The sequence below is a fragment of the Oncorhynchus kisutch genome, linkage group LG8 (genome assembly GCF_002021735.2).
Source record: "Oncorhynchus kisutch isolate 150728-3 linkage group LG8, Okis_V2, whole genome shotgun sequence".
Classification (NCBI taxonomy): domain Eukaryota; kingdom Metazoa; phylum Chordata; class Actinopteri; order Salmoniformes; family Salmonidae; genus Oncorhynchus; species Oncorhynchus kisutch.
The window spans coordinates 47,741,820-47,767,310 of record NC_034181.2 but is presented as its reverse complement, the minus strand read 5'-3'; the positions used below and the strand labels follow the sequence as shown (position 1 = coordinate 47,767,310).

The window sequence follows — 25,491 nt, the reverse complement described above, 5'->3', positions numbered from 1 at the left end:
TTTATGGCTTTACACCCCTTGCTATAATGTGGATAAAGAATTACTTGTCTAACAGAACACAGATGGTGTTCTTTAATGGAAGCCTCTCAAACATGATCCAGGTAGAATCAGGAATTCCCAAAGGTAGCTGTTTCGGCCCCTTGTTTTTTTTCAATTTTTTTACTAACGATATGCCACTAACTTTGAGTAAAGCTAGAGTGTCTATGTATGCGGATGACTCAACACTATACATGTTAGCTACTAAAGTGACTGAAATGAGTGGGTGGCAAGGAATAAGTTAGCCCTAAGTATTTCTAAAACTAAAAGCAGTGTATTTGGAACTAAACATTTACTAAACCCTAGACCTCAACTAAATCTTGTAACAAATAATATGGAAATTGAGCAAGTTGAATAGTCCAGGCATTGTAAACTGTCATGGTCAAAACATACTGACACAATAGTAGCTAAGATGGGGAGAAGTATGTCCATAACAAAGTGCTGCTCTGCCTTCCTAAAAACACTATCAACAAGGCAGGTCCTAGTTTTGCCGCTATATTACATAAGGGTTGCGATACATAACTTTAACCCGTTATACAAGAAATTCCCCAAAATGGAAATAGTCCAGGCATGTATATATATCTCCAATGTATCATCCATGTAAAAAGGATGGTGCCCCATTAATTTGTTAAGCAGACTGTCATTAGTCCAAATACAAGATGCTGAGCAACACCTCCGGCAATCTAGGGACGGGCTTACATTGGGCCAACGAAAACAAGAGAAATGTAAAGCTAACATTAGAATATATTTCAACGGTATTGTTATATTACTCTGACATTAAGTAATGATAGAGATGATTTGTGTTTATGTAGCACTCACCTCAAACACAAAGCACTTGTGTTATAACTGCCCGCTATAAACCCATTGTGTAGTACCCACCCAGGCTGCTAACTGGCCTCCTATTCCACAGGAGGCAGTGTTCTGCTCTGGCAGAGCTTCGTCTCCTCCAGAGAGCACAAACTCTAGAGACGTACAGAGTGGACCCTCACCCCTGCAAGGTAACTCCCACCACCTCTCCCTCAAATGCTCACCTTTATTTTCAATGAGTCCCACCATAACGCTGGTATGTTTGAGCTACAGACTTCTGGGCTGTACCATTGGCTTTGCCTATGTCTTCTGCATCCGTAGATACCAATCAGTAGTCTGTTTGATTAATGGGAGCTGAGCTAGAGCTGTGTTTGTGAGACAAGGATGGATGGATCCTGAAAGGGCCCGGGGCTTTAAAAAAAAACATCTGTAGTCCGAATGGTTTGAGCTAAAACTATTAAAAGCTGGACATGCACATGTAACATGTTTTGATCTATGACGCCCACAAACTACACAAGAGTAGTTCGAAGGCAAGGGGTTCTTCTACATAGATAATAGGAATTCCCAGGACGTAAATGAAAAGCCCATTTTTGCTTGGGTCTCGGGACTGATAGGTTTAATGAGTAGAACGTGACAGTTGTGATGGAGACGGTGTTCCTCTGCTTCCCTCTCATCCTCTCTGTGACTCTCTGTGAGATATTTAATTTATTATGTTTGAGCATTCACTTATCTGTTCTGCTTGTGTCATAAAGACCTTTTAATTCGGGAATGAGCTGCAGCTGTGGCTTAAGCCTGAGTCAGTGTGTCACCATGCATTTACAGTACACTGTACAGTACTGCAGAGTGAGATTGGATGTAATACAGTAGAGTCTTGGCAGGAGTCTACTGTATGAGCTGGAATGGACTTCATGAATATTGGCATTGGTTCATTATGTTGTCAAGAGGATTATCATACAGTCTGTCATCATGGTTTTGGATTAGCTGTATGTGTTACACAAATATGAATTTTGTTCCAGCAATTAGAAGTTTGAAGGGAAAACGTTCTATGTCATTGGAATTCAGAAAGAGGTAAATCACAAACTCGCTTTGTCTTTGCAAACACAAAAATACATTTTCAAGATACATTTTCAACAGGAGATTTTCTCAAACATAATTCCCAGCTCTCTGTTGAGACTGTGTTGTCCTATCTGTAGCAATCTGTGTTGGGTTTCTGTAAGTATAGTTCATGCTTCATTACCTGCAGTGTTCTGTGTTAATCAAATTGTTCCTCTGACTCACCTCAGGGTCGTTCCATAGGACTTGTGTTGTGGCAGTGTTGTGCCTCAACCGATGGCACAAGCCACTTTCTGACCACTTCCACCATGGGCAAACATGCATTTAAGGTTTTGTTTAAATCAAAAGCGTTGCAGTCAGAAAGTGATTGAAATCATTTGGAACAAATGCTCAAGCTAATTTTCTATTACACTGTCAGTCTTTCCTTTGACTAGTATAATATTAGTCACTTCCTGTGTCTCAATGTTCTACTCTGTGTGTATGTGTATGTATGTGTGGGTCCGTGCGTGCATGTGTATCCATGTCCGTGCAGTCGTCTGTTTCTGTATCAATGCTATGGGAGACATGAGTATGAGAGTAATTGTGCTGCACTGTTTGGGATTTCTCTCACGGGTAGGATACACTGTAACACTATAGTGGGTGTGTAACATCTAGCCACGCACCCCTGACATCTCTCATCCAGGTAGCCTAGTGGTTAGAGCGTTGGGCCAGTAACCAAAAGGTAACCAAAAGATCAAATCCCTGAGCTGACAAGGTAAAGAACTGTTGTTTGTCCCCTGAATAAGGCAGTTAACCCACTGTTCCTAGACTGCCATTGAAAATAAGAATTTGATCTTATTTTATGCCCTGAAAAATCTATTCAGTTCCTCCACATTGAAATGGATGGGGGCCAACTTGAAAATAGGCTGTTGTGACAGATTTTACATTAAATCTATAATGACTCTGAAACTTTTCCAATGGGTCTCTGTGTTCTGTGGGAAGTTTGGTGTAGATATCATCTATGGTACGACATGATAATAAAGCACATCCCAATGCTGCCCATTCTGTCTCATCAATATACCCCAAAATGCACACCGGTATGACCTTTGATCCCCCAAGATGGACCCATGGAGATGTCATTAACATTCCAATTATGTTATACATTATTTCATACCTCAAGTTAATAACATATCAATTGCCTTATTTTGCTATGATTGTTCCCTGATAATACAACATTACATTGCATATCCTCAGTTATGTTGGTCCAAATAACCAATGCCAGTGATAAACACTTTAGGTAGCTAAATGTGGTTATCAGACCAAAACATAACCCACAGACATGGGCCTTAATGAAAATTGTCGTTAGATTTTGCCACGCCAAAATGGGAAAATGTGTGAAATTTGGCCCTCTGGGCCATGGACTCATTTGGGATGATATACTGTGTCTTTAATCATTGTGTAATCCATCTATATATATATATATATATATATATATTTTTTTTTTGCCTTTACCTCCCTTATCTCACCTCATTTGCTCACATCGTATATAGACTTGTTTAAACTGTATTATTGACTGTATGTTTGTTTTACTCCATGTGTAACTCTGTGTCGTTGTATGTGTCGAACTGCTTTGCTTTATCTGGCCAGGTCGCATATTGTAAATGAGAACTTGTTCTCAACTTGCCTACCTGGTTAAATAAAGGTGAAAAAATATATATATATTAAAAAAGAAAATTGGCTCTTTTTGTGTTTTTTTTTTATGCTATTTTTATTTTGTTAATTCAGAATGTATTTTTAATATTTTTTATTGTGAGTAATAAAACCTAATTCTGTTGTCATTGACATCAGAAAAGGGTCCAACTGACAAACTGCGCTACAGGCTCCCTTTGATGACAAGTAAATGCCATGCTAGAGTTCAACACCACAAATACAGTTGATCTTTTTTAATTTCTATACTTCAACAATTTTGCCTCTGAAGTTACAAGCTATAAGGCCATGTGAAAACAAATCCCTTCCATCGTTTATTCATTATTTTATAGAAACAATATGTTCCTCCAGCTTGAATAGTGATTTCCTACTCATTCTAATGACACTATACATCCACTAGATGGGGTTGTTTTGACTAAAGTACCTACTTTTCCAAAACCACATCTGTTTCATTATATTAATGTTTTAATAGTCACTACCCTTTCCAAGACACAAAGCCTGGATGAAAATATTGTTTTTACAAAGGAATTAATAAACTGTTGAGGAAGCTGCAGTGGAGGAAGAACCTGAACCAAAGCCCATTTATTCTGGAACAAAGTAATACATCAAAGGGCAGTATAAACTGTTGAGGCAGCAGAGGAAGGATGCAACACTTGAGATAAAAACATTTTTTGTGGATATGGAAATGTCTGGCATCTTTTACTTTAACTAGGCAAGTCAGTTATGAACAAATTCTTATTTTCAATGACAGTTTAGGAACAGTGGGTTGACTGTTGTTCAGGAATAGAACAACAGATTTTTACCTTGTCAGCTCAGGGATTTGATCTTCCAATCTTTCAGTTACTAGTCCAACAGTCTAACCACTAGGCTACTTGCCTCAGATAAAGAAACCAATACTTTACGTGATGCATTTATATTTTTGTTCAGTCTATATACATCCATGTGAAAATGTGCTGCAAACTGAGACTTCACCGCTCAAATTTTGACCGCTCAATATTTTGAGAATAGCTGGCTAGCCGTCTGTCCGGTACGTAACATGCATATACCTTATGTTATTTTAAGGCTACCTCTGCACCGTTTCTTTTGTCATTGATAGGCTGTGAACAATTACATATACAAATCACAGCATCAGGACCACACAGTCCAGAAACTGGTCAATGGCTGTACCCCCGCACATTGACTCGGTACCGGTGTTGATTCTGTCAGGGGTAGATTTTCGGCACAACACCTGTACTCGCTGTCAGTATATAGCCTCGTTATTATTCTTTTATTTTCTTAACTCTTTATTGAACTGCGCTGTTGGTTAAGGGCTTGTAAGTAAGCATTCCAAGGTAAGGTCTACACTTGCTGTATTCAGCGCATGTGACAAGTTAATAAAATAAAAACCTGATTTAATTATGTCAGTGAGTGAGCATCGGTACGAAGGTTCGCTCTATATCTACAGGCGTAGATATAGAGCCCCCCCGTTCTTCATTGCTGCGACTTGCTTGCTAGTTGAGATTTCTGCTCTTCACTCCGTTGTCAGATTAGCCTACATTTCACAGATTTTAGTAGCAGAAAGGATTTTTGTCTGCAGTTTTCGTTTTGGCTATTTGTTTCAAGTGTATGTGGCGGTTCTAGCTTGTCTGGCGCCCTGGGCGAACCCCACCTCTTCAGCGCTCTCCCGCACCCGGGGTCACCCGGTACCGTCCCCGGCAAAGTGCTGCCCTACTCTATGTTTAATATAACACAAATACATTTATAAAGTATTTGACTCTGATGTGTGCCACACAAACTATTTGAATAGCCACAACATTAAGGAAATTAGAAGGGGGGTTCTGTCAAGGGGAGCTTTTCGGCACAACACCCAAAAGGCTGAAGCAAGGCAGCAGAAGTAGTAGCAGATATTTCAACCAATGCACAATCCAGGGGAATGTACAGATACATGTGACAGAATAAGTAGCTATAGCTACGTCAGCTGTTGGTGGATAACAACGCGAATGTATGGATTAATGTATTAAAATAAGCTCAAATGAACGCCATGGATTGTCTTTATTTTGTCTGAACTGTGTCCTGACAAGAGAGCACATTTTTTTTCTGCCAGACAAAGTCGCACATCATAAACTCATTGTTATGGATGTTTCCAACTAAATCTTAACTTGAAAACAGCTTAAACAAATGCGCCTACTTTGCTGTTATTCTGGCTGCACTTTTTGACATGATTGTAAATTAGCAGTCAGTATGGCAACGGAACAGTTAGAACGAACGACTGGGTCGCGTCTATAGATACAGAACAAAAAGAACGAACGACTGCGTCACGTCTCTTTTTATTTATCAAACCATTATTTTTTTTAAACTAGGCAAGCCAGTTAAGAACAAATTCTTATTTACAATGACGGCCTACGTCCCTAGATTTGTGTCGGGACTATATATTGTGGAAAGATGAACTAGTGCGAATAAATTGAGAAAAATAACGTTTAATGAAAATATGTCGATCATCATTTGAATATGTTGGTAACCCGTTGTATAAAAGTGATAATGCCCTTGAAGCCAGTGTTAGTTGGATATATTGTCACGGTTTGCCCCGTAACAATATATCCAACAAACACCTACTTCGAGGGCATGATCAGTTTAATCAATCTGCGCAAGCAGATTGCGTACGTTGTGTTTGATTTAACAGGTTGTGCCTGGAAAGTACGTGTATGACATCTTTTGTTTTTGGGGATATTTTACAACCCCGTACAGTAGGTGGCGACAATACACTGAGCGGAGTCTGCCAACAAACCTCAAAGAAGAAGAAGCCGGCGTACGTTATACCTGCTCCTTTCGCTGTTAGCAACGAAGAGAGAATCGGAGATAGCTGAAAATTCCGTTTGAGCAAATCGAAAAATAAATTGACCGGAGGTTCAACTCATTTATTTTTTAAAGAGGATAGCTATTTTAATGGGCATTACACATACGTTAGCTAGCCTGCTATTTGCTAAATAAGCTAATAGCTAGCAAGGTTCTCTAAGGTTTTGAATCACATGCGCGAGTAGCTAAACTAGCAAGTTGACGTTAGCGGTCATTAAAAAAAGCTATCTAGCTCGCTAACTCAGCCTAACATTATCTTTTCATCATTTGGTTACAGTGTATAGTGTTTTTGAGATATTAGGAACACACCGCAAACGTCGTTTATGGGATAATGTCAATGAAGCAGGCCGGTGGTAATCGCAAACCCGGCGGTGGTGCAGCCGCTGGGGCCGGACGACAGAATTTGGGCAGGTCGGTGATTTATTCAGTCGACATTTTAGTTAGCAAATAATGCCAACGTTTGAAAATGAACATAAGCTAATTATGCTATTAGTTACAGGAGCTGACATTTCCGCGATAAACGTCAAAACGTGTGTTATGTGAATGCACATTTCAGTGGGGCCTGACTGCTTACTACGTCGTTGGTGGTGGTCAAGTTTTTAGCCAGCCAGCTAGCAAGTTAGGCCTACGAATCATGCTGACACACAATCCAGCAGTATTGCGGTACTTAGTTATTTTGGTAGCTCCATCTGTTTGTTAGTAGCTAACGAGTATTGAGAACATTTAGTAAACTAGCAGTGTTTGCTGGTTTGTGTCCTGTGTCAATTGCTTCACAGAATAACCCTGTGAAAAGAGGTTGTATATACAGCAACTAATCAAACGTTTATACTACATAACTAAGTTCTTCACAAGATTTAGGCTACGTTAGCAGACTACCATTCATTTATGCCATTGTATCAGCATCAAATGGTATTATTGGATAAGTCGGCTATTTCAAGCTACCAATTTGTAAGCCAGGGGTGTAATTCATTACGGAAACCGTTTACCATTTCAGAACCATAAATAAAAGGAGCAAACGAAACTGGGAGGGACCTACCTGATTTTGTCCAATAGAAAACTTTGAGTTTCCGTTTTGAGTAAATGGTTTGTTGCAAAACGTTTTGCAACAATCAGCAATGTGATAATTATACAGAACAAAAATATAAAATGCAGATGTAGTGTTGGTCCCATGTGTCATGAGCTGAAATAAAGGGTCCCAGAAATGTTACATCTACAAAATATTTTCTAAAATGGTGCGCACAAATTGGTTTACATCCTTATTAGTGACATATCACCTTTGCCAAGATAATCCATCCACCTGGCATTATACGCAATAAAAGGCCACTAAAATGTACAGTTTTGTCACAGCACAATGCCACAGATGTCTCAAGTTTGTCCACCAGAGCTGTTAGCAGATTGAATGTTAATTTCTCTACCATAAGCTGCCTCCAACATTGTTTTAGAGAATTTGGCAGTACGTCCAACCTGCATCACAACTAAAGACCACGTGTAACCACGCCAGCCTAGGACCTCCACATCTGGCTTCTTCACTTGTGGGATCGTTTGAGACCAGCCACCTGGTCAGCTGATGGAACAGGACTATTTCTGTCTAATTTTTTTGGGGAAAACTCATTCCGATTGGCCTTGCCTGGCACCCAAGTGGTTGGGCCCTTGCCCAATCATGTGAAATCCATAGATTAGGGCATAGTTTTTTAAATTTAAATTGACTGATTACATTATTTTATCTAACTCAGTAAAATGGTTGCATATTGGGTTTATATTTTTGTTCAGTATATGTTTTCATACTGGGTGTTACAAGAAAGCCCTATACATACGCTGCCATAGATTTTAAAACGAACCTGTTCTTGGTGATGTTCTCGATTTTTGTTCTCGATTTGGCAAAAAAAATATCTTTGAAATGTCCTTGGTTCAACAAAAACACAAAGATATGAAATCCATGTTTTGTACAGAGTGAGATATGCTTCTTGCATGTGGGTAGATATGTTTTGTTTGCACTGTGTACCGTGCTGTCATCGACAGTGCCTTTGTAAAGTATTCAGACCCCTTGACTTTTTCAACATTTTGTTAGGTTACAGTCTTATTCTAAAATAAATACAAATCCTCAGCAATCTACACACAATACCCCATAATGACAAAGTGAAAACAGGTTTTTAGAAATGTTGGCAAATTTATAAAAACATTTAAACAGATACTTAAATAAGGTTCAGACCCTTTGCTATGAGAATCGAAATTCAGGAGGCCAAAAAATTGTCCGTAGAGCTCTGAGACAGGATTGTGTCAAGGCACAGATCTGGGGAAGGGTACCAAACAATGTCTGGAGCATTGAAGGTCCCCAAGAACACAGTGGCCTCCATCATTCTTAAATGGAAGAAGTTGGAACCACCAAGACTCTTTCTAGAGCTGGCCTCCTGGCCAAACTGAGCAGTCGGGGGAGGGGGCCTTGGTCAGGGAGGTGACCAAGAACCCGATGGTCACTGACAAAGTTCCTCAGTGGAGATGGGAGAACCTTCCAGAAAGACAACCATCTCTGCAGCACCACCAAATCAGGCCTTTATGGTAGAGTGGCCAGACAGAAGCCACTCCTCAGTAAAAGGCACATGACAGCCTGCTTGGAGTTTGCCAAAAGTCACTTAAAGACTCAGACCATGAGAAACAAGATTCTCTGGTCTGATGAAACCAAGCGTCACGTCTGGAGGAAACCTGGCACCATTCCTACGGTGAACCATGGTGGTGGCAACATCATGCTGGGGGATGTTTTTCAGTGGCAGGGACGGGGAGACTAGTCAGGATCAAGGGAAAGATGAATGGATTAAAGTACAGAGAGATCCTTGATGAAAACCTGCTCCAGAGCGCCCAGAACTTCAGACTTGGGCGAAGGTTCACCTTCCAACAGGACAATGACCCTAAGCACTCAGTCAAAACAAGCAGGAGTGGCTTCAGGATAAGTCTCTGAATGCCCTTGATTAGGCCAGCCAGAGCCTGGACTTAAACCTGATCGAACATCGCTGGAGAGACCTGAAAATAGCTGTGCAGCAACTTCCCCATCCAACCTGATAGAGCTTGAGAGGATCTGCAGAGAGGAATAGGAGAAACTCCCCAAATACAGGTGTACCATGCTTGTAGCGTCATACCTAAGAAGACTCAAGGTTGCAACTGCTGCCAAAGGTGCTTCAAAGTACTAAGGGTCTAAATACTTATATAAATGTGTTTCAGTTTATAAGTAGGCCAGGCTTTTCATTAGGCTTTTCATTAGCGAACCTCTAACACGGGTGTCAATCTTGTCCCACGGAGGGCTTACTGTCTGTGGGTTTTTGTTTTTAAGACCTTGACAACCAGGTGAGGGGAGTTCCTTTACGAATTAGTGACCTTAATTCATCAAGTACAAGGTTGGAGCAAAAAGCAGTGGACACTCGGCCTCTGTGAAATGAGTTTGACACGTGCTCTAACGGGTATGGAGAATCACAAGTCCCGTTACCAATTATGTAGCAAGGCTATGTCGATACCACCACCTTTCTAAGCAATGTTTTTCTTTTACATCTTGTTGCAAGATGGAGGCTTTGGCACCGACAATTGCAGGAAAAAAATAGCCTAGCTACCTTCAATAGCTTGCTACCTTTTTTGTTGTGAAGCCACAATCACAGCAATAGTGCTGCAATCATTTTGAAGTTGTAATATAAGTGGGTGCGTGCGAGTGAGATAAGGGGGTTTTGGGTCAAAGATAATTTTGAGCCCGACGACGGGCTTTCAACCTTGGCGTTGTCGCTGCTGCTTATGTACAATTGTGCCCTTGAAAGATGTAAGAACTACCGTTAACCCGATGGGCTTGATTTCAGCAGCATTTCAGTCTATTTTGACAGTGAACTATTGGCAGGACTACAGTACGTCCCAGCGATGCTTGTGTTTTTGGTCATGTTTCACTTTGGAGTCCAGACCCATGCATATAACATACAATGAAGCTCTCATCATATGCGGGGGTCTAGTATGAATGTAATTCAAGTCACATATTTCCTAATCCAAAAGGAAATTATTGTGTGTTTTTTGTATAAAGTGAAGTAACCACAGCACACCTAGTGAGCAGGCCATATTTCTAGTAAAACTTGCCCTAATGACAAATTATATTGACCATTATTTTTGTCTTTATTCAGGGGACGGCATAGTACCAAAGGTACTTCGGCAGCAGTAAGTTAAGTTTAATAATTTATTACATTTTTCAATCCCATTTATTTGTATTGAGCAGGTGAAGTTGGGAGATAGCCTAGATTGTGAAATTGAACGGTTTCTTTCCTAATGAGAGAAAAAAAACAGCACAGTGGGGCAGCAGCGTAGCCTAGTGGTTAGAGCGTTGGACTAGTAACCGGAAGGTTGCAAGTTCAAACCCCCGAGCTGACAAGGTACACATCTGTCGTTCTGCCCCTGAACAGGAAGTTAACCCACTGTTGCTAGGCTGTCATTGAAAATAAGAATTTGTTCTTAACTGACTTGCCTAGTTAAATAAAGGAAAAATAAAAAACTCAGTTGCTTGGTTTGTCACAGGCTTTGTCCACAATGAGTGCAGATGTTTTCTTTGGAGTTATTTTGTTTTGGGCTCTCAGGTTTGAATTCTATGAATTCTATGATACATTTTTTTTTGTTGTCTTTCAGGTTGTCTTCAACGGTGTATATGCAAACATGAGGATGGTCCATGTCTTGACATCAGTAGTGGTATGTACCCTCCTGTTCTTATTATTCTTATTATTCCCCCCATCTCTTTATACATGATCAAGGCTGGCAAAACCAAACTGAGGACATATTTCCATAGACAGAGGTAGCAGAGCAAGCTATATATGGAAGTTGTCCCCACTCCTCAGCGCAGGGGAAATACTGGACATAGTTTTAGTTAATGGTCGCTGGAATCCTGATGACAGCACGCTACAAGAGCTGTCGAGTCACTGAAGGGGTCACATGGAGTCAAAAATGCATTGTATTGCATATCAAGCAAGCAATAGTCACATGTTTGTCCACCAAATCTGCACTTGCAATAATTACGCCACGTGTGATTACTCATTGTTTTAAAATGATTCTCTGGTACTTTTGTATACTTTTTAGTCAGTAGTTCTGAAAGTAACGCTCATGAAACAAAAGGGTCCCCAAAAATTGCGTACTACATCACATACAGTTGAAGTCGGAGGTTTACATACACCTTAGCCAAATACATTAACTCAGTTTCACAATTCCTGACAATTAATCCTAGTAAAACCCCCTGTCTTAGGTCAGTTAGGATCACCACTTTATTTTCAGAATGTACTATTATTCTGACATTTCAGTGATTTCAGCTTTTTAAAAATCTTTCATCACATTCCCAGTGGGTCAGAAGTTTACATACACTCAATTAGTGTTTGGTAGCATTGCCTCTTGAAGAGGCTGTGAATTTTTTCAGCTTTTTGTTAAAAATCACGCAAAATTTCAACGTCCTGCTACTCATGCCAGGAATATAGCATATGCATATGATTAGTATGTGTGGATAGAAAACACTCTGAAGTTTCTAAAACTGGTTAAATCATGTCTGTGACTATAACAGAACGTGTGTAGCAGGCAAAATCCCAAGGAAAATTGTTCACAAAAAAAACAAACAAAAATATCCCTCTGCCAGTCTCTGTATTGTCTATGGCAAGGGAAAATAGATAGGGCCCAGTTTACAGTTCCTACAGCTTCCACACGATGTCGCCAGTCTTGGCAATTGGGTTGAAGTTAATCCTTGGTGAAATGAGAAATAGGCACTTCCTGTCATCGAGTACACCGGGGGGTTTGAGGTTGGACAGGTGTCTTTTATACTGATAACAAGTTCAAACAGGTGCCATTAATACAGGTAACGAGTGGAGGACAGAGGAGCCTCTTAAAGAAGAAGTTACAGGTCTGTGAGAGCCAGAAATCCTGCTTGTTTGTAGGTGACCAAATACTAATTTCCATCATAATTTTCAAATTTTGTCTGTCATATTTGAAGTGTACCTATGATGAAAATAACAGGCCTCATCTTTTTAATTGGGAGAACTTGTACAATTGGTGGCTGACTAAACTTTTTTGCCACACTGTATATATAAACCTAGGATTGTTGATGCTATGTTTTGGCCAATGAGGCTTTGAAGCCACCAGTTGGCCATATTGGCTCTCCTCAGAAAAAGAATATGGAATTCTACAGTATTTCAAGGACAAAATTAAATGTTTCCCTAAGTATTTCTTTGTGGTAGTGGTGACAGTAACTTTAAAAAATATATATACTTTAAAGGAAATGTGTTTGTTGCTCACATAATGTAATTTAAAAGTATGCTTTAATGTGTCTAATGTAATAGACATGGGAAAAAAACAAGTGGACATGAGTAAATTAATTTCTATAGCTTCCAAAATATTTTTTTTACAAGGGTGGGGGTGTGCCAAGATGGAGGTGCGGTGGCTTCAAAATAGTACCCCCCTTCAGTAGGGTAGCCTAGTGGTTAGAGCGTTGGACTAGTAACCGGAAGGTTGCAAGTTCAAATCCCCGAGCTGACAAGGTACAAATCTGTCGTTCTGCCCCTGAATAGGCAGTTAACCCACTGTTCCTAGGCCGTCATTGAAAATAAGAATTTGTTCTTAACTGACTTGCCTACTAAAATAAAATAAAAAATTGTAGATATAAATCATTGGTGGGAACAAATACAGTCAAAGGGTTTTTAATTAGGCTTTTTCCATTCTAATTGTTAAATACTGTTCAATGAAACTTTAACCAAAATTTGGAATATAGTGGACACTGAATATAGTGTTTGACATGACATAAAATGAAAAAGCCAAGGAGAGGCTATTGTGACAGGGTAGGAACCAAAGTGTTGGTCAGTGTTTCCCAGTGGACACTAATGTTACATTAAATGTCTCATATTGTTGCTAAAATATGAATGCTTTGCCTATTCCTCTTCGATTTAGAATGTACAGTTTCACAAACTGATCTAGGCATACACCAGTACTGGTATCGGGATGTATTAGCTAGCTAGCTACCTTTGCTCTGACTAAGTACATTTAGCTAGCTAGCCAGCTAACTAGCGATTAGCATTAGTAGCTAACAATATTTATTTTAGACAATTCGCTAAGAAAAGACAAACTAGCTGTTCACAGACCGTAACAAACAAATATTGTGCTTACAGAACGCTTGTGGATTTATATTAAGACGCAAAGTGGAAAGCAGCATTGTCACCATCTGCAGCATTGCATCTTCACTGCATTCATTGACCATGCAGACTCACTGTGTGTGGTTGTTGTGACTCGGTGTGGTAGCAAAGATGGTGGACAAATGAAGATAATTCACTCAGGTTGTTTACCATTGAGAGCAAAAGGTCAGTTCCGGTCTACTTAACGGGTTGGGTCTCCCATAGACGCCAATGCAATAGCAGCTGGTCTACTTACTTCATTTACTTTCATTGAACCAGAAAACAGTGAGTGGGATGTCTTGCTTTATCTTCCATCTCTGGTGGTAGCGCAATAAACAGCTCTCCTTGAGTGACATGCGGCGGGGCTTGGTGTTTGGAAGGAGAGAGGGAAACGGACATTATTGCACAGGACGGAGTGTCATAAGACATTTAACAAACCAAACATTGAAATACCGTTATACAAGGTCAAGTAAAAACAAAATCCAGCCCGTGCATCAATACCGGTATATGGTATACTGCCCAGCCCTAGTATGAACTACACATTGGCACATCCAGCCCAAAGCGGGAAGTTTAAAAACATACTTACTAGTCAAAGTTATGGAGCATGTCTTTAAAATGTGTTGTTCAGACTGCCAATGGAGTTATTCATAATATCATGGCAAACGTCATAGTTTAGTTAAACAAAACAGTATAACTCATGTGTATGAAAATAAAATGTTTTTCTAATTTTCAGGGATCCAAATGCGAACTGAAGGTTAAAAATGGATTGGTTTATGACGGAGTGTTCAAAACATATGGCCCAGAGGTAAGGAGGAGGATCACAAAACAATGGCAACTCTTCAACATTCACCACAGTGGAATACATACTGCTCCGTCCTTTTCCCTATTAGGTGTCAAGTCAATTCATTGTTGTAGCTGGAGCAGTGTTCTATAACCTCAGGTCCAGCATATTCAATCTTTCTTGGTAATAAAAAAGGAGGCTTACACACACAAAAAAACTGGACCTTAAGCCCTATTCGGATGGGATAAGTTTTACTGGGGGAGCTCAGGTAATGTAATTATGTGCACGAGCACAAATCACCACAACTGTCATTTTTGTCCTGTTCGAATCTGCCATGTCAGTAATTTTTACTTGGCAGGAAGGTTATCACAGCCCTAAACCTACTGTTTTTCAGCAAACTCCAGAGTTCTCTGATAACACCTACAGTATCCTATGTGAATTGTCATACCTGTGTTTTGAGGGATATTTAGAGTTTAACGAGTGCGGCACCCAGTTTGGGTAAGAACATGGGAACAAATTGATGCTTAAAACAAATTGCTATGCACATAGCCTACAGATAAATTATCTGTTTTGTCATTAACATTCCTAGTGCTCTTTTATTCCTAGTTCTTTTATTCCTAGATCTCTTTTAAAAGATGAAGGGTACGATATTGTGCCAATTAATTAATAAATTGCCAAATACATCAGGTAATATCTGCATAGGTTACAGTTCATGGTTCTTATTGATATACATTATTATTTAGACTTTCTGAAATATCTTCACGCCTAGAAGAGCCTCCAGGCTTCTGTCAAAATGGTCAATTGTGAATGGGGGGGGGGCAGAATTACAGGGGTAGTTTGGTTAAAACAAATCCTGTCTGAATCATCCACTGGAGAAACTGATATGCTGGGGTAATTATTACATAACCAACGTTCTATAGTAATTAGTCCTGTGCGAATAGGGCTTTAGCCTACATTAGGTTCAAGTTTAACAGCATTGTCGTTAATTCATTCAGGGTAAATGCATTGCATGGCTCAGTTACGGACAGTGGTCATAATCTCACGTCAAGCACACAAAACCAAAATAAAATGTAAAACATAACCATGCATTTGCTCCAGGAAGTAGGCGAATGCAAGCGTTTACAACCGTAAGTGATTTAGCTCTCACCACTCTTTGTCCACCCAGTGTGACCTGGTCCTAGATGCAGCCCACAGGAAGATCCCTAAACCCAGCGAGGGCCCGCGACAGGAAGACATTGTGGAAAGCATCATCTTCAAGGCTTCTGACGTGGTGGTGGTGCACTTCAGAGACGTGGACCTCAATTTTGCCAGTAAAAGTAAGGCCTACTGTCAAGACCTATACACTCCAGGTTGTCACTGTTCCTTAAAGTTGACTGGATGCACAAATAGATGTTTATTTGTTGGCCAATACAAAGATTGTGCATAGGGTTGTTGTCCTGTTGGAAGGTGAACCTTCTCCCCAGTCTGAGGTCCTGAGCTCTCTGTAGTAGGTTTTCAACAAGGATCATCTCGCTCTACTTTGCTCCGGTCATCTTTCCCTTGATCCTGACTAGTCTCCCAGTCCCTGCCTCTGAAAAACATTCCCACAGCATGATGTTGCTTCGACACAATCCTTTCTCTGAGCTCTACGGACAATTCCTTCAATCTCACGCCTTCTTTTTGTTGTTGTTGTTTTTTTTGCTCTGTGTGGGACCTTAAATAGACAGGTGTGTCCCTTTACAAATCATGTCCAATCAATTGAATTTACCAAAGGTGGACTCCAATCAAGTTGTAGAAACATCTCAAGGATGATCAATGGAAAAAGCTCAATTTTGAGTCTCATAGCAAAGGGCCTGAATATTTCAGTTTTATTTTTAATAAATTAACCAACATTTCGAAAATCCTGTTTTCACTTTGTCATAATGGGGCTATTGTTTGTAGATTGATGAGGAAGAAAATAATTTTACCTTTTTACTTTTTCTAAAATGGATTGTCTGAATACTTTCTGACTACACCATAAATCACCTCTAAATCTGTCAGGGCCCATACTCTTCACAGTGAACTATGATACTCTTTCTGGGAGTTAGCATTGTAATCAACTAGTGACATGGCACTGTGTGAAGTAGAGATGGGTTAGATCAGGGCTTCCCCACTTCCAATTCTGAAGCATTCCTGAGTGTCTAGGGATCTGATCTTGAATCAGTGTTCTTGTTCTAGCCGACCCAGTTTCCAGCTGACAAATGGCAAATGCCACATGTTAAGGCTTGCACACGTCTGCCAATCATTGTAGATGCATACAATATGCATACAATATCTCCAAAACGTGATGGCCATGTGCCATATTGAACAGCTAACCCGTAACCGTATCAGTAACCCATTTGGTTTGAAAAGGAAAGAAACATAACTAAGTGGTTGGAATGGAAACCTCAACATACGGTGGTGCTTTAGGAAAAATGTTGGGAACCCTAGGGGTAGGCTAGGTTTAGGCTACCTGTCTTCTCTCCACTGACCTTCTCTTCCATGTCTCTCTCTTCAAATGGGTGTAGTCTCTACCGACACAGGTAATATGTCTGTTTTCTGCTCTTGCACTTTTGTTTGTTGACACATTATCATTTTGAAAGGGACTAAGCTGTCATATCTCTAAAGCGTTGCGGAAATGCAAACTCTGCTAATGGACAATCCTCATATTGAACTTGTTTCAGTCAGACTGTATTTCAATGGAGGACCCCACCCGAGTCTCGTTATTCTCTAAAGAGCTTTATTCTTCGAAGTAAAGCCAGAGGGGTGATTTTAGAAAAACAAAGCGTGATTTGGACGAATCTAATGAATAAATGCAACTGAAACATCAAAGTATTTACACCGGTGTACAACGCAAAGATTTGTGCTGAAATATGGCACTTTTCTCTTCTGATCTCAATTATAAGAGTCTGGCTTGTGCATTCTAACATTAATTTTGCTTAGTCATTCAATTCTGCCTTATCCCATTTCCAGGCAGGCCATAAGTCAAATATTTCATCCTACATGACTGCAATCTAAGTGCATGCTTTTTGTTGTTGCTTACCCTCATTGATTTCTGTACTCATTCTCCCTAATGTCAACCCTTTGATTTTGCTACCTCTGGGTTGTGACTGGCTAGCCTGACATGGTCACTGCCAAAGCAGAGAGTGCACTTGCGCTGTGCGTGTATGTGGTTCCCCTCCGCTGTTTGGCCCCTCTGTTTGCATGAGTGTCTGTCTACTGTATATAAATGTGAATGTGTGATGTAACATGTAGACAACTTCACGGATACGGCGGTGAGTGGCAGAATCAACGGGGAGCACAAGGAGAAGGACCTGGAGCCGTGGGATGGAGGGGAGCAGCAGCAGCACGTTGTCTCAGGCAGCCTGGAGTCCCTGGACACAGACGTGGTATTGCTTTCCATTTAGTGCTCTGCATGTACCGGGGTGTGTTCATTAGTGCACACCGTAGCAAAACGCTGGTACTCCCTACTAACCATCAGTTTATGCCATCTGACCAAAAACCTCTGCTCTCTTTTTCTTCTCTCTCCAGTCTAATGGATGGGACCCGAATGACATGTTCAAGTACAACGAAGAGCAGTATGGCATCATGTCGACCTACGACAGCAGCCTGTCTAGCTACACGTAAGCAGCACTTGCTTCTCTCATTCCACTCACGCCTCATACAGGCACAGTCAAGTGTATCAAGGAGGAACTCGCCTCATCCACTACCCGTGTGTAGCACCCACCTAGCTTTGTTTGTGTGTTTGGGGACGGGTGTGTGTCTATGGTTTGCCCTGTGCTGTGTTGCCCCATGCAGTGTTGCCCTGGAGCGGGATAACTCAGAGGAGTTCCTGAAGCGGGAGGCACGGGCAGCCCAGCTGGCGCAAGAGATTGAGGCCAGCGCCACCTACAAGGCCCGCGTGGCCCTGGAGAATGACGAGCGCACCGAGGAGGAGAAGTACTCAGCCGTGGTGCGCGGAGAGAAGGGAGAGCGTGGAGAGCGGGAGCCACACACACTCAACAGGTGGGTCTCTCTGAGGGGGGGAGTTCAACATAATTATACTGAACAAAAATATAAACGCAACAATTTTACTGAGTTACAGTTCATATTTTAAATTTTATTTTATTTCACCTTCATTTAACCAGGTAGGCTAGTTGAGAACAAGTTCTCATTTACAACTGCGACCTGGCCAATTTAAAGCAAAGCAGTGTGACACAGACAACAGAGTTACACATGGAATAAACAATAAACAAGCCAATAACATAATAAACAAGTCAATGACCCAGTAGAAAATAAAGAAAGTCCATATACAGTGTTTGCAAAAGGCATGAGGAGGTAGGCAATAAATAGGCCATAGAAGTGAAGAATTACAATTTAGCAGATTAACACTGGAGTGATAAACGACCAGATGATGATGTGCAAGTAGGATATAAGGAAATAAATTAATTAAGCCCTAATCTATGGATTTCACATGAGTGGGAATACATGTTGGTCACAGATACCTTAAAAAAAGGTAGTATGTGTATGTATCAGAAACCAGTCCGTGCAGCGCAACACATCTCCTTTGCATAATTGATCAGGCTGATTGTGGAATGTTGTCCCACTCCTCTTCAATGGCTGTGTGAAGTTACTGGATATTGGCGGGAACTGGAACACGCTGTCGTACATGTCGATCCATAGCATCCAAGACATGCTCAATCGGTGACATGTAAGTATGCAAGCCAGAACCTGGACATTTTCAGCTTCCAGGAATTGTGTACAGATCTTTGCGATGGGCCGTGCATTGTCATGCTCAAACATGAGGTAATGGCGGCGGATGAATGGCAGGGCAATGGGCCTCAGGGTCTCGTCACTCTATCTCTGTGCATTCAAATTGCCATCGATAAAATGCATGTTGTCCGTAGCTTATGCCTGCCCATACCATAATCCCATCGCCAACACAAGAACACTTTATTCACAACGTTGACATCAGTAAACCGCTCACCCACACAACGCCATACACGTCTGCGGTTGTGTGGCCGGTTGCACGTACTGCCAAATCCTCCAACAAAGTTGTAGGCGGCTTATGGTATAGAAAGGAACATTCAATTCTCTGCATTGTATACACATTTGTGAACCAAATTTGAGAGAAATAGTTTTTTGTGCATATGGAAAACTTCTGGGACATTTTATTTCAGCTCATGAAATATGAAACCAACACTTTAGGAAAAGGGGGAAACCTAGTTAATTGTACAACTGAATGCATTCAACTGAAATGCGTCTTCCGCATTTAACCCAACCCCTCTGAATCAGAGAGGTGCGGGGGGCTGCCATAATTGACATCCACGTCTTCGGTGCACCGGGAACAGTGGGTTAAATACCTTGCTCGGGCAGAACAACAGATTTTTACCTTGTCAGCTCGATGATTCAATCCAGCAACATTTCAGTTACTGGCCCAACACTCTAACCACTAGGATAAATGCCGGTTGTAAGGGTTTCTACAGCCATGTTCAGACAGTCACTCGTAACTCGTCCCTTTAGTCATGAAGGGTTAGCATACTGGCATACTGCAGTGTCTTCACGCTCTTGTTCCATTGTGGACATTTCAGAAGAGAGCTTGTAGGTTTATTGCAGGATTGCACCAATTCACAACTATGCTTTGACATTGTGGCAGTTGCATTAGTTTGTAACTTGTCCACCTGGGTCTCTGATCTCTCCATAGAGAAAACAAGTACATTCCCCCGGGCCAGAGGAACAGAGAGGGGATGTCATGGGGAGTGGGTCGTCAGAACTCCCCCAAGTTGATCCAGAGCAGCAGCGGACCTCCGCGGCCAGGTCCCCATGACTACAGCCCCAGTTCTGGAGCCGACCAGCGGGTTGTCAACGGAGGTAAGGACCCCCTGTACCCTAGAGCACAGAACAATAATGATACCACAATGACTGAGAATGAGATGGCACTATTGTCAAAGCTAGAGGAAGTATGCGTGTCGGGTCAACCTGGGAGAACCACAATTGCATTTTTTTTTACCATTTACTAGAAAAGTCAGTTAAGAACAAATTCTTATTTACAATGACGGCCAAACCCGGACGACGCTGGGCCAATTGTGCGCCGCCCTATGGGACTCCCAATTACGGCCTGGATGCAGCCTGGATTCGAACCAGGGACTGCAGTGACGCACGCCTCTTGCACTGAGATGCAGTGCCTTAGACCGCTGCACCACTCGGGAGCCATTTCCTTGATTCTTTGTCATCTCAGCGCGAACCACTGATTTTAACCAGGGCAAGGTGACCGGAAACATGACCGAATACAAACAGTGTAGCTATTCCCTTCACAAGGCAATCAAACAAGCTAAGCGTCAGTATAGAGACAAAGTAGAGTCACAAGTCAACGGCTCAGACACAAGAGGTATGTGGCAGGGTCTACGGTTAATCACGGATTACAAAAAGAAAACCAGCCCTGTTGCGGACCAGGATGTCTTGCTCTCAGACAGACGAAATGACTTTTTTGCCCGCTTTGAGGATAATACAGTGCCACTGACATGGCCCACTACCAAAACCTGCGGACTCTCCTTCACTGCAGCCGATGTGAGTAAAACATTTAAACGTGTTAACCCTCGCAAGGCTGCAGGCCCAGACGGCATCCCCAGCCGCATCCTCAGAGCATGCGCAGACCTGCTGGCTGGTGTGTTTACAGACATATTCAACCAATCCTTATCCCAGTCTGCTTACCGCCCAAATAGGTCCACAGACGACGCAATCGCAACCACACTGCACACTGCCCTAACCCATCTGGACAAGAGGAATACCTATGTGAGAATGCTGTTCATCGACTACAGCTTGGCATTTAACACCATAGTACCCCCCAAACCCGTCATCAAGCTTGAGACCCTGGGTCTCGACCCTGCCCTGTGCAACTGGGTACTGGCCTTCCTGACGGGCCGCCCCCAGGTGGTGAGGGTAGGCAACAACATTTCCACCCCGCTGATCCTCAACACTGGGGCCCCAACAGGGTGCGTTCTGAGCCCTCTCCTGTACTCCCTGTTCACCCACGACTGCGTGGCCACGCACGCCTCCAACTCAATCATCAAGTTTGCGGACGACACAACAGTGGTAGGCTTGATTACCAACAACGACGAGACGGCCTACAGGGAGGAGGTGAGGGCCCTCGGAGTGTGGTGTCAGGAAAATAACCTCACACTCAACGTCAACAAAACTAAGGAGATGATTGTGGACTTCAGGAAACAGCAGAGGGAACACCCCCCTATCCACATCGATGGAACAGTAGTGGAGAGGGTGGTAAGTTTTAAGTTCCTCGGCGTACACATCACAGACAAACTGAATTGGTCCACCCACACAGACAGCATCGTGAAGAAGGCGCAGCAGCGCCTCTTCAACCTCAGGAGGCTGAAGAAATTTGGCTTGTCACCTAAAGCACTCACAAACTTCTACAGATGCACAATCAAGAGCATCCTGTCGGGCTGTATCACCGCCTGGTACGGCAACTGCTCCGCCCACAACCGTAAGGCTCTCCAGAGGGTAGTGAGGTCTGCACAACGCATCACCGGGGGGGGCAAACTACCTGCCCTCCAGGACACCTACACCACCCGATGTCACAGGAAGGCCATAAAGATCATCAAGGACAACAACCACCCGAGCCACTGCCTGTTCACCCCGCTATCATCCAGAAGGCGAGGTCAGTACAGGTGCATCAAAGCTGGGACCGAGAGACTGAAAAACAGCTTCTATCTCAAGGCCATCAGACTGTTAAATAGCCACCACTAACATTGAGTGGCTGCTGCCAACACACTGACTCAACTCCAGCCACTTTAATAATGGGAATTGATGGGAAATGATGTAAAATATATCACTAGCCACTTTAAACAATGCTACCTAATATAATGTTACATACCCTACATTATTAATCTCATATGTATATGTATATACTGTACTCTATATCATCTACTGCATCTTTATGTAATACATGTATCACTAGCCACTTTAACTATGCCACTTTGTTTACATACTCATCTCATATGTATATACTGGACTCAATACCATCTACTGTATCTTGCCTATGCCGCTCTGTACCATCACTCATTCATATATCTTTATGTACATATTCTTTATCCCCTTACACTTGTGTCTATAAGGTAGTAGTTTTGGAATTGTTAGCTAGATTACTTGTTGGTTATTACTGCATTGTCGGAACTAGAAGCACAAGCATTTCGCTACACTCGCATTAACGTCTGCGTTAATGTGTATGTGACCAATAAGATTTGATTTGATTTGAGAAGGAGGTGCGGAGAGAGAACATGAAGAATCAAGGAAATGCAATTGAGATTCTCACCCTGAGTGGGTTGTTATAGGCATCCTATAGTTAGAGGGCAGTTGTGTGGACATCGCTTTGGCTGTCCCTGCATGGGTCCATCTCAGACTCTTGAATCTACCCAATCGCTAGTTTTCAGCATTCCTTGTTTTCAGTTCACCGGTATGCTTACCAGTCTTCAGAACAGTTTTTCTTGAATATAAATCCTTTCCTTTTCCCGAAATGTAACATTTTAGTCAAGACTTTCACCTGTAGGATTCAGGTTATGCTGATATGCTGACACAGAATAAGCACTGTGCAAAGCGCAAAAAAACACTGTAATCCTCATTTAATCCTGCAGTGTGATTTGTTTAGAAATGTGAAACCTTTCTTTGACAATGAATATCTCCATGGAACGTGCTTGTTAGTCCAGGCCTATGTTTAATCTGTGTCTGCAAAACTGGCCCATATGGGTTTGGCCTCGCTTTTCAGGGACAAGGGTCATCCTCTTGTCAAAAAGACCTTCATTACATGCATCTCGTCCCACATTAACAATTTGAATGTCAATTGAGTTTCGCTTCCTGAACCTTCTTTTTCTGCACCTGCTTAAGTTTCTTTGACCATTTAAGTTTATACCGTTTTCATCAGAAAATCAGGAGTTCTTTCTTCTTTGCTACGCTGTTTCTATCTCTACCTAAACCATTCTCTGCCTTTCCTTGAATCACCCTCCTTTTCCTCATAGACCTCATCCCTCCTATTTACCACTTCTCCCTATTATTTGTCATTATTTAATATTTTGTCTTCTTTCTTTGCTTTCTCAATTGTCCCTATTAGGTACCACCTCGTGGCCATCTCCCTGCCCATCTCCCTCCTTGCGTCCTCCTTTTTGCTACCAGTCAGGGCCCTCCTCTCTCCCAACCAGGGTGGCCACACCCACCCGGCCTCCCTCCAGACCTCCCTCGCGGGCTTCCCGGCCCTCGTCTCACCCCTCCGCTCACGGCGCTCCAGCTCTCATCTCCACTATGCCCAATAGACGCATGTCCTCTGAAGGTAGCTACCTCCCTCCCAACAGAGTGGCGAACACAGAGCCACATGCACCGCTGGGCTCACTGAACTAAGTTGACACTGGGTTAGCTGTGCTACTCTCGTAGTGTTTCGCTCACTAATCTTTGGACTTTGAGATTTTTTGTTGTTGTTGTGTGTTTTTGTCTTCACCCTACCTCTACATGTCATCCTCACTCGCTGTTTCTCTTTCTCGCTCTCTCCCTCTCCTCAACTCACACAGATTGCATTGTAGTGTAAATTGTGTGTGGTGTTGGTCACTCATGGCAGTCTCTCCAGGGGGCTGGGTCTCTGTGTGTCTCACTCACCGGTAATACTCCCATGTGTGGCATTGAAACCGCCAGAAACTAGTGAAAGTCTTGCTGTCAGGCAGACTGGTGAGTGCTTATATCCACTGGGTGAATTGATGGCCATTGTATTGTTGAATGTAAATATGGTATATGTATTCATGATCAGTGTTTCCCCTAGCACTTTTTTCCAGCAGTGGTGACAGTTATTGTTGGGTGGGGGGGTGTTTGGGCATGGCCAATGGTGCGGTCTCCAACCGAAAAATTTGAGGCCCTCTTGTGTGCAGAGACATATGTTTTAAAGCAAATTTCATGCAATTCTACACATTCTGTCTGGGGCTGAGAAAACGTTTTACCATCGTGAAAATGTTAGAAAATACATTTAATACTGTGCATTCGGAAAGTATTCAGACCCCTTCCCTTTTTGCCCTTTTTTTACAGCCTTATTCTAAAAATAATTTTAAAAAATTCCTCATCAATCTACACACACTACCCCATAATGACAAAGTGAAAATAGGTTTTTATACAATTTTGCAAATGTGTATAAAGAAAAAAGAAACGTATTTACATAAGTATTCAGACCCTTTGCTATGAGATTACTACAGCGCGATGGGAAAAGGACATCCCAGCCGGCCAAACCCTCCCCTAACCCGGATGAAGCTGGACCAATTGTGCACCGCCTCATGGTTCTCCCGGTCACGGCCGGCTGCGACACAGCCCGGGATCGAACCTGGGTCAGTAGTGACGTCTTTAACACTGCAAAGCAGTGCCTTAGACTGCTGCGCCACTTGGGAGGCCCACAGCTAATTTAATTTAACCTTTTCCTTTGGCAGGGCCGTCCCTGCTATCCCTGGTCCAACAGACGGAGCACTACTGGTACTAATGGATGATTGATGTCTAACGACAATCTCTCTCCCTCCAGGCCCTCCCAGGATGTCACCGAAGACACAGCGCACCCCACGCACCCACAGAGTTCCCCCTGGGGGTAGAGTCCCTCCGGGAGTAGACTTTATGCCCCACAATGCTCCAGGAGAGGTGCCTGTGCCCCCTCCAACCCGCAGCACCTCTTCCGGTGGCACCTGGTCTTCCGTGGTCAGCGGAGGTAAGAGACCACTCTGTCTCTCAGGATTGGGATGGGAATGGTACCCCCTGACAAAATAGCTTGGATTGTCCCGAAATGTTACTCAAATAGCCACTGCATGGTCATAGTGTGTATTGTAGCTGTAAAGGCTATGTAGTGCAAGGGATGTAGTTCTATGTGACTTTCAGTTAACAGCGTTCGTTACTCTCTCCTAAAGCACACAGGCCTCGCTCCCCTCGGCAGAACAGCATGGGCGGGGCCTCCCCTGGCCCTTCCTCCCTCCCCTTGGCCCAGACTGGGACCACCCCCGTAGAACCTGCTACCACGCAGTCAGCCCCATCACCTACTGCTGCTAGCCCTGCCCGGGATATGGCCGCCACTCCCTCAGAGGGTAAGTCTGTTTTCCACATCCATGCAGACTGTGTTCTTAAACATTTTTATACGTAGAACAT

General features: G+C 42.5%; 1 protein-coding gene across 14 annotated transcripts in view; it reads left to right on the top strand.

Moving 5' to 3' along the window:
• The first annotated feature begins 6,329 nt into the window (after positions 1-6,329).
• LOC109895594 (ataxin-2) overlaps positions 6,330-25,491 on the top strand; it is a 28,818-nt gene continuing 9,656 nt past the window's right edge. For 4 of the 14 annotated variants that reach the window (XM_031830459.1, XM_031830457.1, XM_031830455.1 and 1 more), the window contains exons 1-13: positions 6,354-6,825; positions 10,560-10,593; positions 11,056-11,115; positions 14,299-14,370; positions 15,512-15,662; positions 16,872-16,886; positions 17,599-17,732; positions 17,875-17,966; positions 18,142-18,348; positions 20,027-20,193; positions 23,444-23,659; positions 24,881-25,060; positions 25,257-25,430. In XM_031830459.1, the coding sequence (XP_031686319.1) occupies positions 6,746-6,825; positions 10,560-10,593; positions 11,056-11,115; positions 14,299-14,370; positions 15,512-15,662; positions 16,872-16,886; positions 17,599-17,732; positions 17,875-17,966; positions 18,142-18,348; positions 20,027-20,193; positions 23,444-23,659; positions 24,881-25,060; positions 25,257-25,430 (1,582 nt within the window). In that variant the 5' untranslated portion in view covers positions 6,354-6,745. Of the gene's footprint in view, positions 6,826-10,559; positions 10,594-11,055; positions 11,116-14,298; positions 14,371-15,511; positions 15,663-16,871; positions 16,887-17,598; positions 17,733-17,874; positions 17,967-18,141; positions 18,349-20,026; positions 20,194-23,443; positions 23,660-24,880; positions 25,061-25,256; positions 25,431-25,491 lie in introns of all 14 variants that reach the window. The other 10 variants (XM_031830464.1, XM_031830463.1, XM_031830462.1 and 7 more) reach the window with 6 other exon arrangements.